At 39.6% G+C, this 14,576-nt stretch overlaps 1 protein-coding gene across 2 annotated transcripts in view; it reads left to right on the top strand.

Annotated features, from left to right (window-relative positions):
- The window catches only part of PDE4D (phosphodiesterase 4D), a 550,822-nt gene that overhangs the window by 182,282 nt on the left and 353,964 nt on the right, over nt 1-14,576 (top strand). The window contains exon 1 of one of the 2 annotated variants that reach the window (XM_032441436.2): nt 5,131-6,592. The exons of the other annotated variant lie outside the window; for it this stretch is intronic. Coding sequence (XP_032297327.1) covers nt 6,192-6,592 — 401 coding nt within the window. The 5' untranslated portion in view covers nt 5,131-6,191. Of the gene's footprint in view, nt 1-5,130; nt 6,593-14,576 lie in introns of those variants that run through there. 2 annotated transcript variants of the gene reach the window in all.

The following is a 14,576-nucleotide window of genomic DNA, read 5'->3' as shown; positions in this document are numbered from 1 at the left end:
CACATTATTAAAAACGGGTGTGAAAGGTTAAGAATCCTAAGTTAAAATGGCATTTTCTCATGAGATAAAATAATACCTTCTGCTTTATGGACTTCTGCCTGCTAAGGTGTGACTCACACAGAGAGCTCTGTGATGTTAATACAGGGCTAATAGGTGCTATGGCTGGAGCAGCAGCTCTCATATTCAAGGCTCAACTCACCTGGGAGGTTCCCATCTCCTGTGAGGAGGCTTAGGCAAGTTCCAGGAAAATGGAAAAAGAAATGTATTTTTCTAAATCATTTTCAGTTACAGCTCTCAAATGTAGAATGTTCTGTTGCTATTGAGACTTTAGCAGACTTAGTACTTTTGAGGACTCGGCTGTGAAATAAGCCAGGGAAGAAAAAAATAATAATAAAAAAATATTGCCTTGACTACATATTGGATATACTGTCAACAAGTATCACTACTAATTTTTCTTATTTTTTTAGATAATAATACTGTGTCTCCTTTAAAGCATATCTTGCAGGGAAGTGTAAATATTCTGCACCTTGGGAACAAAATGTTCTGAAAGTAGGTTGGCACGCTGGTCTAATAAACTGGTCATACATTTGTTTTTAAAGTGCACATAGAAGAATTATCAACAGAAAACAGGGAGTGACAGTCAGGTATTTAATTGTGTCTACTTGTGCTGTATTCTAGTTTCCACTTCTGTAAAATACAGGTAGGAATACCCTACTTGCATTTTGGGATGAGATGAATTACACCACTCCTAATTCTGAAATATATACACAAGTGGAATAAACTGATGCTGTAATTAACATTCAGCTTTTGTGACATACACACATCTCTCCATTATAAATTATTTTCAAATGAAACCTGACTCAATCTATTTTGAAAAGAGACATGGTTTCAGGGGCTGAACTGGCTTTGAGAGAGTCACTTCTTACCATATCCTGTGTATTGGAGGCTACTACCTCTTTGGTCATCTAGTTTAACTCTTGGCTTGACAGAATGTTAATATTTAAGAGTGTATCATTTCACAAATCTGAGTGGGAGGCTGGTCAGAAGAACTGTTTAGACAGCGTAGCCAAAGAAGACATGATCTGCTGCTTTTGGGAGAGAAGATGCTGCCAGTGAATGTGAATGTACTTCCTCCTGAATACTTACTCTGATTATGCTATGGGAATTCTGTTCAGAAACTAACAGTTTCTGTAGGTGGAGGCTTAAAGAAGTTTTGAAGACTCCAAACAAAAGAGCAGATAGATAGTACTTCTAATGAGGTAAATTCATTCCTCTAGTCATGAGCTAAGCTTAGTGAGGTGTGTTTTAACCGGATATTATCTTTGTTCTCCTTACTGATCTCCTTTCAGCCTTTGAGAGGAAACATGTATATCCAGATATGCAGAAATTAGGTTGTAGGATAACCAACTAAAAGGCAAAACACATCATTAGATTTTTGGTCTAGACTTATTGGCAGTGTTTTGTGAAAGAGCAGTTTATTTTGGCCATTATTTTTTTTTACCTTTTCTCTCTCAAACTGGGGAAATACCAAATTTTTACTGTTCTCAAAAGTGAAAATATTAAAAATATATGTATATTTTTATATTTACTTGTATTTACATTCATTGTATGGAATTTTTTTTTTACAAAAACTAAAGATTTTGATTGAAAGATTTTCAGGGTCTGAAAATGCATATTCAGATACTGTTAGCTTTATTCATGAATTCTGGCACTCCAGGAAAAATTTAAATGATGCAGACTTACATTTTCCAGGGAGAGCAGGTATCTAACTGAGATAATTTCCATTACAGGATTCAGGAAGCAAAAACAGATGTGTATCTGTTTGCCTTTGTTTCATTTCAGTACTGCTAGAAATTCTTCTCCAACAGGTGCTGTAGCAATCAATACTTACTGAAAATATATATATTTTTAAATTATTATTATTTTTTTAAATGGACAAAAATAATCCTAATAATCCTAGTTGTCTTCTATATGATGTTGTGAGTTGTCTCACGCCAACAGAAATTTAAAATAACTTATCTTTGTACATTGGTCATTGGAAGGATTTTTAAAGGTTTATCTAGAGAAAAAGTCTGCTATGTCAATCAGTAGAAATTCATATCCTAATGAGACTAGAAACCAAATTTACCTTTAGAATTCAGGACTCTCATCATCTTTTGTTAGCAAATTCTGAGTTGTTGTTTTCTTTTTCTGGATGATCTTGAAAGTCATAAAACTATAAGGTTAAGCAAATTCTGCAGAGTTAATAGAAATAAGTCAAAATGGTCTGCTTTTACACCTTTGTTATTTTACAGAAGTTTTGATAGATGTGTTTACTTCACTGATGGACACTTCATGATTATTTTGTATACTGGCAGTTATGGCCACTACAAGTCAGTATAATTTAGCCAGCAACCAGAGCTGACTGCAAATACTCCATGGCAATGTAAAATTAAGGCTTCAGCCTGAGACACCTGTTTCAGTGGCCAAGCAAACTCAAAAAATTTCTCTCTGGGTGCTTGAATATCACAATGCCATGCTTATAGGCTGCTTTGTAAACCTGATTACTGTCTTGTGTCAGATGAGTTACAAAACCCATGAAGCAACCCAGTTCAGTGATCTGGACTTCAGCATGTATGTATAAGGAATCCACTACACAGGAGTTACAGGTGGCAGAGGAAAGTTTTCAGATTGTCTTGAGTTCTCAGACCAGTCACCTCTCTCCAACAACTTTACCTTGCTATCTGGTCTTCAAGCATAAGACAATTGTCAGGATTTCACTTGGGTCTCTCTCTGTACCAGAAATGTAGGTTCTGTTTCAATGTAGAATAAAAGATTATTCATTCTTAAAACAATCCACTAAATGAATCACTGTCAGCATAAGATTCAACAGGCCGGAGCTGGATCTTCTAGTAATCTATTAATTTCAAATTGCTGGCCAACTAAGGCTGATTATAAATGCATTTTAAATTGCCTTTTAAGAACAGTTTCTGTCATTTTGGATTAAGATTACTGTTATAGTATAGTCATATATATATATATATATATATATATATTTTATTATCAAAATATTCTGAAACAGAGGGTGAGTAAAAAGGAAAAAGCAAGTCCACTAGACTGTAATGAAGAAAATTAGGAAACTATTTATAAACTAGAAAGTTACTGTTATAGCTAGACTTAATAAGAAATGAAAGTTTTCTCCTGTGGCCTACTTGAAGGAGTAGGTTAGTCCTAGTTAGAATTCAGGATTACTCTTCATTAATCTTCAATAATTCTGAATTAAAAATTATCCATTTATAACATGTTTTGACTATCCATGTATCTAATTGGTTCCCTCCTTGATCATCTGTGGAAAGTAATGATGGTTAAGATATATACCTGACAGCTGGGAAAAGGTTGATGCTATACCCATCCTTGAGAAAGGCAAGCAGAAGGACCGACGTACTACAGCGGTCAGCCTCACCTCTGTTACTGGAAAGGTCCAGCCACACATCTGAATCTTTTTTCAGATATTAAAGACATGTAGGTTATGAGGGCTACTCAGCTTATAGATGTACCTAGGGCAGATAATGCTTGATCTATTTTCCTGCCTTCTATATGAAAATAAAAACGTGCAGAGGAGAGGATTCAGGATATATCAAAGCTTCAGTTTAGTAAGACTACTGAGACAAACCCTCAAAACATTCTCATCTGGAAGCTGAGGAATTCTGGAAGGGATGAGTAGGCAGTAGGCTGTAAGGTGGGATCAAAGTGTGGAGAATGATGATTCAGCATCTGGCAGGCAGCTGGTAATGAGCACATTATCATCAGGGGCTGATACTACAGCTGAAATGCCAGCAGCCCAGGAAAGGGCTATGAGGACTGCAGGGCCTAGAGAACAGTGTGATCAGTGATCAGTGCATGAGGGAGCTGAGTTGTTCAGTCTACTGTGGAAGGGTAGCTAAGAGCATCTAAGAGCAGCCTGCAGTTACTCGAAGGGTAGCTGCAAAAGACAACAAATTTGAGCTCCACAGAGGAGCAAGGTTCCATGATCAGGAGTAGAAAGAACATCAAGAAAATCTTCTAGGAATGTGGTAGAACTGGAGAAGATTCTCCAGTGGAGGCTGTAAAATATGTTTTTGGAGCATTTTGAGAGTGAGACAAAGCCATGGCTGATGTGATCTGGTTTTGGTGATACAGTCCTATTTTGAGTGGGAGGCTGGACTGCACAGCCTCAAGAGAGCATTTCTATGACTGTGTGAAATGGCAGTAAGATCAGAGAAACTGTCTAATTTTAAGAGACTAAAGGGAACTAGAAAATCTGAAGTATTTAGATAGCTCTTATACAATAAAGGGATGATGGTAAAGAGAAGGAAAAAGGTCATTTAGTAGATCTGTATCCTATATGCCTATATCCCACACTGCAATTTTCCCAGGGGTTTGTTTTATTTTGGACATCATTCTTTTTGCATGCCCCACATCAGTCTTCTTTCTCCCATCTCTTCCAGTCTTTCTGCCTTCTGTGTGACATGAGGACTGTCACATCCCACTCCAGCTGGGCAAGAGGCAGCATCAGAAGTATTTGGTTCAGAAATAGGCTCTTGCTGGATAAAGAGCAAGAGATCCAAAAGTTTGGTAAATGTGTGAGTTCAAGCTCAGGCTTCTTTCAGTGGAAGTGCTGTTGTTCTTTCCAAGTATTTACATTATTTATCATAATTTATCTGAAACTAGGTGGGGAGATCAAAAGTTAATAGGGCAGTGAGGGGATAGTGGATTACCTAGGACAGCATTGCTAGCTTTGAAAATTGTGGACTTGGAGATCTGTCAAACATAAACACAGATTAACACCTTCAGAGAGTGAATCTTAACTTTAGGAGCTCTGTGTGTCTGGGAAGAAAGACAGACTTTTAAGATGGAGAATGGAAAAATGCATCACCACTTCAAGCAGTTGACATAGACATGCATCTCCATTTACAAGAAATTAAGAAATTTAGTAAGAAATGTATGATGCTTATGCTTATGATTGCAAATCTATGAAGGAATGGCAACGGGAAAGGCAATACCAGTTCTGTGATAAAAGAAGCAGAAGTGTGTGAGGCTAATCAGAACAGTCTAATGAATAGATTAACAGTGATTGGAAGAAAATAAGGTGTTTTTTTTTGTTGGTTTTTTTTTTTTTTTTTGAGAAATGCAGCAAGAGATTTCTGAGGCCTTTTTGCTTAGTACTGACATTCTGGCAAATGGAATAGAAAGACCTGACAAATACCTGTTAACAGTTTTCACATGAACACCTGCAGGTTACTCTTTCATGTTTTGTCAGGAGTGTAGTGATTATATTTTTCTCAAGAATAAGAAGCGTGAGGTTCTAGAATATTGCCACCTACGACAAATATAAATTTTTCATTAAAGATAAACTAATGCAAAAACTTCATTTTTGGAGCATTCAATCCACAAGAGCGCAAAATAATTTGAAATACAAAATTAACTTAGAAAATACTATTTAGTTCCTGCTTTGTAACTTTTACCTTTAAATGTCATTCCTGCAGCAGTCACAAACTCCTGGAACTAGTGGTTTAAAATGTAAGAGCATCTCTGTAAGCAGCAGGCTCAGCACCACTATAATTAAACCTTCCTTGCATTGATTTACAGCCAGTATTACTCGCAGGAGGGAGAGAGCTTACTCATCGGGGAAGATGGCAGACCAGGCGATGATTTCAAGTTGGGGAACAGCCGATTTCTGGACCGAAGATTGAAAGTAGGGTGGTGGGAGGAGGAGTTTAGGGAGCAGCAATCCGTTTATAACCCACTGCAAAGTTCTGGGTGAATCTGAGCGGGAGCAACTTTGCCACCTGCCGTCTCTGCAGCTCGCGTTCCCCCGGGCGGGATTTACGCCCGACCGGTAGCCTAACGACCCAGGGGGGCAGAGCTGCTCCTGCGGGGAGAGGCGCCGCATTAAGCCCACCGCACGGCCCGCTCCCGGCTCTCCCCCGCTTCGGCTCCATCTCGGCTTTAAATATTTCCGAGCGGGAAGCCAGCCCCTTCTCCTCTCCCCTCCTCTCCTCCTCCTCTCCTCCCCGCCTCCCTTCTTGGGCCGGGAGCTCTCGGCGGCCCGCGCCGCTCCCACTCGCGGGCGAGGGGCGGCGCGGCAGGAGCTGTCCAACTTTTCAGCACAGTTCCACCGTCGCTGCCCGAGGAAGCGGCTGCCGCCGCCCCGGCCCGGCCCGGCCGACAGCATGGAGGCAGAGCACGGTGGCGGCAGCGGCTGCTCCGCGATGCCCAGCGGCAGCGACGGCTCCGGAGGCAGCGACGGTGCCGGCGGCAGCGGCAGCCTTCAAGCCCCCAAGCATCTGTGGCGGCACGAGCAGCACTACCCTCCTCAGCTGCGGCAGCACCACTTCCTCCAGCACCAGCCGCCCCCCGGCCCGCCGCCGCCGCCACCGCCGCCGCCGCCGCCCGCCTCGCGGGGCCGCTGCCTGGCCGGGGCTCGCGTCAGGCACCGCGGCTACTCGGACACGGAGCGGTACCTCTACTGCCGAGCCATGGACCGCTCTTCCTACGCCGTGGAGACCGGTCACCGGCCCGGCCTGAAGAAATCGCGGATGTCCTGGCCCTCCTCCTTCCAGGGGCTCAGACGGTACGAGAGGGCTCGGCCGTGCGTGCGCGGGGGGCGGCAGCGGGGACCGCTCTCCTGCCCGCCATGGCCGCTGCCCCGGGAGCCGCGCTGGGCGGAGGGAGGGGAGGGAAGGGACGCGGCGCTGCGGCGGGGCCCGGGGCTCCGGGATGCCGGGACCGTCGGCACGTCGTGCCGCACACACATCGTCCGCGGGTGGAAGAGCCAGCGCTGAACACGTGGGCGGGAGGGCGGCCGCGTCGGTGCCGGCGCGGAGCCCCGAGCGGAGCTCTCCGCTGCGCTCCGCCCCGGCCCCGCTCCGCTGCCCGCGGCTCTTGGCGCTCCCCGCGCTCCCCGGGAGGATGCCGGGTGGGGAGGGCTGAATGCGTGTGCTGCTCGGGCGAAGTTAAAATAATCGAGCGCTCTGGGAGGTGGGAGGCAGTCTGGCAAATCCAGGGTTAGGGTCTTGCTACTTTGGATGGGCTTAGATGAGAAAATAGGCTAATGGTTTCGTAGCCAAAGGGAGGAGTCCGTCATTTAGTAGTCTATTGTTCCCTGTTAAATGAGCTGTAGATGTATTTTGCAGTGTGTGGCTCACCAATGCCCATTTTGCCCTTGATGGCTATCACAGACATTCCTTCTAAAACCAAATTCTCTGTCACAATCAGTAGGATATTGTATTTGATCGATCAATTCATTATTCTGTCTTCATTTCCAGTATCTGGAACCACTTCCTTTTCGTGGAAAGCCACAGGCTTCTGTTTGAATATTAAGTGGACACTGTGAATAAAAGATTTTTGCTGAGAACGGTGGGCAGAACAGCAGTACTTAATGCTCACCCTCTAGATTTTTTATTCCCCGGATAATCAGGTTTTTACAGTGTGATATGCTCGATGAATAAATAATAGAATCCTTGCTGTATGAAGATTGCTTTGTGTGTTTCTGTGGTACACACTGTGTTCTTTACTATGGAGCCTTGGCCATAAATCTCAGCGAGACATACCTGAATATTCTCTGGCACTATTGCTCTATTTCTACTCAATGCTTGCCTCATTTCCACTTTGACTATAATTGAGAAATAAAAACAGGTTCAGGGATTCTAAATGAGAGCTGTACATCAGTAATCATTAAAATGTCTTTCAATACCTTTGGCTTTCAAGCAGCCATTCTGTGGCTACACCTCTGTATCACTTGTGTGAACTCATGCTTGTCCGAAGTTAATGATGTTAATTTTTTCACAGTGTAGGATTTGAAAGAACAAGTCATGTGCATCAAAATTAACAAATATTCAGTTTAATGCTCTTTTCAATATAATGCTTTTTCTTTCACAGGGAAAAAAAAAAAAAGGAAACAAACAAACAAACAAACAAAAAAACCCAAACCATTCACTATGTGTCTGGGTTTTTAGTTTTTAAGACCAAATATATTTATCTTTTTGGAAGGTGAAGAAGTTATGTTTTTGTAAATCACAATGGTTGGTTTGAGTACACTCAGCCTTTTTTCCATGACTGATGAGTTACTGAGGGGATGACAACTCATGGTAGGAAGAGTACACATATCAATTTTTTTGTGTGTGTGTGTATGTGTTGGCGTTTGGGGGCCATTTAAGAAACTGAAGGTACAATTCCTCTGGTACCTGTTCAAATAGGAATTTAAAATTATTCCACAGTGTGTTTTTTGTTTTTTTGTTTTTGTTTTTGTTTTTGTTTTTGTTTTTAAATCTTTTCTTTCTCTAAAACATGCAGTCATGTTGCTTTGATAAGACATGCTGCTTTAAAATTGAAGATGTCAGTGGTTTTTACTTTCATTTTAAAGGATTGGTAAAAATGGTTCAGATAGGCCTCTGTTTTAGAATTAATAAAGCAAAGTGGAGTAAAGAAGCTTAGTAAAACTGGCTGTTCCATGGCTTTCTTAGAAAAAAATATATTCTCATAGTTAAACTTCCCAAATGTAATGAAGAGCTATAATATGGAATCACCAAGTGAACTGTTGCAAATTGCTTTATGAATATATTCACGGAATTTCAGAAAAAGCCTAGCATTTCCAAGACTTTCATTTCAAGTTCTGGGTCAATTGCTTTTTCATGAGGAGCAAAGTGAAGTATATACTTAGTACTCTTCTGAAACAAATAGCTTGCAAAAATCCCAGTACTTTTGAAAAAGACGCCAATTGTTTTTGAAGCAGTTCAGTTCCTTTATCATTTCACATGATTTTTGTTATTCCTCCCATACTCATGAGAAGAACCATTCCTTGATAGATTCCCTTGGATTTATTATGATCTAAGCCGATAGATTTGTCTTACAGAAAAACTCATGTTATTCTCTTGTTATGAGGGAGTGAGGAAAATGGTGTACAGAGCTATAAAGGAAACATATCGTAGGGATGGTATTTAAAATAACTGGCTTATAAATGAAAAATGTTACCCAAAACTTCTTCTTCTGTTTGGTTTTTTTTTTTATTTTTTTTTTTTAAATTTTCTCTCAAGTGATCATCATTCTTAAAACCCCAGTTAAAATCATCAAGACACACCTGAGGCGAAAAATACACAACTTCAAAGCTCCTTCTGTTTTAAGTTTTGTAGAAAGCCTTAAAAGATGTGGGTTGTTTTTTGTTTGTTTGTTTGTTTGTTTGTTTGTTTTTTGGATTAAGAAATGGGGACAAAGAATTGCGTATGGTGATAAGGGTTAGAAAAGAATAGCACACCTTTAATACTCAGGCTGAAGAGAGTTAACATTTTAAAGGTAAAATCAATGACCAAAAGTTCTAAATGGCATCAAAGACCTGAAAAACACAATGCTTTTGCAATTCAGAAAATTAGGTATTATTTTTAATGCGTGAATACTTCCTTTGGTCCAGTATATCACTTCAGTAATTTTTACACAGTTTATTTAGCACAGTTGTATTTCTTTCATAGAATGTAGCATTGCATTACATAGAATAGTGTATCATCATAATTGACTGATGTATTTTTCCTAAAGTCTAGATTGTTTCTTCTTTTCTCAAACCGAGAAGTGCTTTGAACTGACATACGTGAGAGTTACAAGAGAAAAGAGAAAAAGAGAAAAGAACAGAGAAGATATGTGGGAGCATCTTGGATCTTTTCTTCTTTTTTTTGCCATTTGTTTATTGTGTGGTTTTGGGCAAGTCAGATAACCTGTCCGGAACTGTTTTCTCATGTGTAATGTATGAACAGAAATGAGTCATTACAGATTTCTGATAAAATTATATTTTTAGGTCACAAAAGATACTATGTATCTGTGGATGGGATTATTGGAATTGGAAAATAAAGACATCAGCTCAAATATTTGTCCAATTGGTAATACAAAAATACTCTATATAACAAATTGAGATGGTATTCTGGTTATTTTAAAAATTTCAAGTATATCTATTTGCTTCTCACATAACTATCATTATTGCATGGTCTGTGTTCAAAGTTTAGCTGTCTTTAAAAAAAAAAAACACAAAAAAACCCCACACTCACAAAAAAACCCCTAGTATTTTTAAAGGCGATTAGTCATATGTCAATTTAATCATCTTGCTATATCATCTTGCTGTGTTCTATTTTTCACTACTGTAATTTCAACCAGGAAAAAACAGAGAAGAAATACCGTAGGTCTTAGTTCCACTACTCATGGATTTCCCCAAGATTTCCTTAAGACACATCCTAATTTCCTAGACCTGCACCTTCTTTTCTGTCAGATTTTCCAGAACAGTATTTCCTTACAGTAAATTGCCTGTAAATTTTATCTGAAGTTACTTACAGGTCTAAGTTTCTTCATGAAACCAGAATTTCATCTGTGTTTAAACACCGGCAATTTTACAACAGTGAGGCAACATTTGCCTTTGCAATCCAAAATCATAGTGCTTGTTCCCTAATTGTGTCTATTTTAAAACTGTATAGAGCTGTAGAATCTTTTCAGTTGGAAGGGACGTGCAGTGAACAGGGACACCTACAGCTAAATCAGGCTGCTCAGAGCCTTTTCCATTTTGACCTTGAGTGTCTGCAGGAACAGAGCTTCCACCACCTTTTTGGACAACCTGTTCACCACCATTACTGTAAAAAAACTGCTTCCTTCTATCAGTTATCCTTATCTAAATCTCCCTGCTTTCAGATTGAAACCATTTCCTGTTTTACTTACACAACAGATCTGTTAGCAGGGTCTGTCCCCTTATTTCTTACAGCCCCTTTTAGATACAGAAAGGCCACTCTCCAGTCTCCCTTCAGCCTTCTCTTCTCCATGCTGAACAACCCCAGCTTTCTCAGCCTGCACTCACAGGGAGATGTTCCATCTCTTGGATCATTTTTGTGACCCTCCTCTGAACTCAAACGGGTGTGCAAACTCTCAACAGGTTGCTCTTGTACTGAGGACTGGACATCTGGATGCAGCACCTCACGTGAGGTCTCACCAGTGCAGATTAGGGATGCAGGATCTCTTCCTTTGACCTGCAGGCCACACTTCTTTTGATGCAGCATGGAAGCAGCCATTGGAACTTCTTCAGTCCAGGAAAACTCTCTCCTTTGCCTTTTCCTTTCTTGTAAAGAACTAGGTCTAACCAGGCACAGCTTGCATGGGGTCTCCCAAGTTTCCTTTTTTTAAGTTTATGCCTCTCCCATGAAGAGTCAAGAAACCAAAACAACATCCATCACTGAAGGCAGTGTAATAGTGTTTTGCTGGTACAGAGACTTTGTTCTCTGTTACAAAAAGAAAGGAGAATAACCACATTGTTTCTCGACTTTCTGAAATCTGAGATACTGCATAACAATATACTCATTTAGCTTAAACACTTAGTTTCTACAAATCACCACCTGGAAAAATAATGGTGCCTTTGAAAATCTCGACAAAAATCTATTGTGTGTTCCAATAAAATACACCCTTCTTTCCAGTCTAAAAACCATTCTGTTCTTCTTCTAGGGTAGAAAAGCTGCTCTTCATGTATTATGTCCCATCTACTTCCACACAATGCAAGGAAGATGGAAATAAATGTTTGCAGACTTATAAACCAGTAGAAATTACTCTGAATGTAGTAGCAGTTGCTAATTAAGAATTTTGTTGTTTACTTGTCTGGCAGCTTTTTATTGCTTTGTTTACTACTAAGTGGTACTGGCATCAAGATGTTACAATAATTGGCATATGCTAACCCCTCAAACATAAAAATAATTTTTACAACTTAGTAAACATTGTTGAATTAATGTTCTTTTTGAATTATCTGCGAAGACAAAGTAAATAAGAACCTCATTTTTTTAATGTTTTATGTAAGTGATTATAAGGACCTTATTCCCATTTGTGTTTCATGATGCTCATATCTTTAGATTATTAGAGTTTTGTGACCTGTAAATCCCAAATAGCATTAATTCTCATGCTGTGGGAATTTGTAAAAATATTAGCTTATGAAATTCATGTGTATGAATATACTTATTTGAGTGTAAATTCTGTTGCAAAAGAATGGTGCCAATTCTCTATTTATAAAATACAGAAACCTGGTAATTTATCAAGTCAAGCCTGTCATAGTTAAACAGAGGTCAATCAAGACTTAAACTCTTGTAATTGAAGGCAATGTGTTTCCTAATGGGAACTATATAATCCTTTTTTTTTTTTCTTCTTTTTTTCTAAATTTTTTTTTAAAAATATTTATTTATTTATTTATTTATTTTTATTATTAACAATTTTTTACACAGAAGTTATATAAATATTAGTAGAGGTATCATTCAAGAAGTAATAATGGAACTGAAACATAAAGTGTCATGGTTTCAGCTGTGTGGTGATTAGCCACACTCTTCTTGCAACACCTGAGTATATTGCTGTGGGTTAACTTAGACGGGAATTTTGCATATGATACCAGAAGAGATTTAGGGAATTTCATATTAAATGTATCTTAACATGAACTAAATCATTTTGTTGCACAGTGTTCCTCTGTTAGAGAAGATTTTGGAACTAGTAGATGGTGGGAAAACCTGTGAGATTTTGTTGATGTGCTAAAAATGTAAATATGAGCGGAATGTATAAATCCAAAAGCAAGGCAGAACCATTTGACTGTTAAGTAGGTAGTCTTGATGGGTAAGTTCCAAGACTGACTTTTTTTGACAGTGAGTGTTTTACAAAAAAAGGAGCATTAGATGGACCCCACTTAATATCCCCTGATGGACAAATTTGAAAGAAATTGGATATGTGCAGAGATGTGGAATGTCAGCTTTCCTTTGTAAGTTTAATCAGTGTGAGGTATATTGCATCTCTAGAAAAGAGAAGGATTACTTTCTAAAAGAGTTTGTTCTTATAAATGGGAATGTAGCTTATTCCTAATAACAAAGTTTATTTTATTTTAGGTAAAATAGTGGCTCCACCACTTTATTTGAGTTAAATTCTACTGATGAATGACAGAAACTACATTTACTGATTCTTGTTTACAATGCATTTTCCATTTTTTATAACATATTAACCTTTACTACTTGGAATGAAAATGTATAGTTAAGGTATTAAAATTGGTTGATGTTTATTTTGAATGTAATGATCTTGTTATCTTAATGACTTCCTTGATGAATTGAAGCTTTAAACTATAAATAGCAAGAGTTACAGTGAGGGAAGCAGTATCTATTGGTTATTCATAGCTTTGAAATGTCCCACGGAATTACAGAATCATATGGATTGGAAGAGACCTCTGGAGATCATCTAGTTCAATCCACTGCTAAAGCAGGCTCCCTAGAGCAGGTTACACATAAAAGCATTTTATGGATTTTGAGTATCTCCAGAGAAGACAAATTCACAACCTCTTGGGACAACTTGTTCCCACTACTGTTCATGCCCAAAACACATTTTGTTTTTTTCTGTCCTCTCTCTTGTGTCTTCCCAATGACTTAGTGCCTCCTACTGTGTTAGTTTGGTAGGCTAGGATAGTGAGACGCAGTTTATACTGAAGAATGTGAAGGGTGGAGTCTAAAATGGCAGTGCTCACGCCATTGGAACTGACTGGGAAATAAGCCAGGCCAATCAAAGAGTGACAGATGTTCCTGAGGTTCCTCCCATGATATTAGGTGCACCTTAAGGCTGCGTGGAGGAATCCTCTTGCATCCCTCCAGAGATTCCCGCGTCCTCTTGCATAATTACAACTACAGCACAGAAAATAAATTGGAAGAATTAAGAAAGTTGAGTGTGGTTGCAAGGTCATTATTTTGTTGCAGTCATAGACATGATAGGACAGATTGAATTATTTGGAATGCTGTCATGGATGGCTATATACTTTTTAGGAAGGACAGATCTATGGAATGTATGGAACTCTGGCTAGGGATTAATGATGAATGAGCTTATGAGTGATGATTAAGTGGGAAATTAATGTGGGGGACACCGATTTGAACACTCAAATACTACAGCTTACCTCATTGGGAGAAAGAAGTTGATGAGGCCCTTTGCAGACAGCTGAAAGTACTCTTTCATAGGCGCTGTTTCTCATGGGGAACTTCTATCACCCTGATATCTGCTGGAAAAGCAAAGCAGCCAGGCACAGCCCAGGAAGTTCCTGCAGTGTGTTTAGGAATACTTCCTGCTGCAAGTGATAGAGGAGCCAATGAGGAGAGGTATGCTGCTGGAACTTGTTCTTACAAGCAAAAAACGACTGGTTGAGAACATGAAGGCTAGGAGCCACCTTGGAAGCAATAATGATGAGATAATGGAGTTCAGGAACATGCATGGAAGAAAGAAGGAATTAAATGGGATTGCAGCCCTGAATTTCAGGAGAGCCAAATTTGACCTTTTCTAAAACCTTCTTGGTGGTATCCCATGAGTTAGAACATTGAAAAGTAAGAAGGCACAAGAGGGCTTGTTGACATTCAACTTCTTCCAAGCTCAAGATTGGTACATCCCAAACAGTAAGAATCAGGCAAAAGTGGCAGGAGACCCACATGGATGAATAAGGAGCTCATGAGAAATCTCAAATGGAAGAAGAAATGAATGTGTAAAGGGGTCTGGCCAGAGCCTTTTTTGTTCCCTGGGAGGGATACTGGAACACTGTCAGGGCC

Source organism: Coturnix japonica, chromosome Z (genome assembly GCF_054131305.1).
Source record: "Coturnix japonica strain WE chromosome Z, WE-NBRP24, whole genome shotgun sequence".
Classification (NCBI taxonomy): Eukaryota; Metazoa; Chordata; class Aves; order Galliformes; family Phasianidae; genus Coturnix; species Coturnix japonica.
This window is presented reverse-complemented; position numbering and strand designations above follow the sequence as displayed.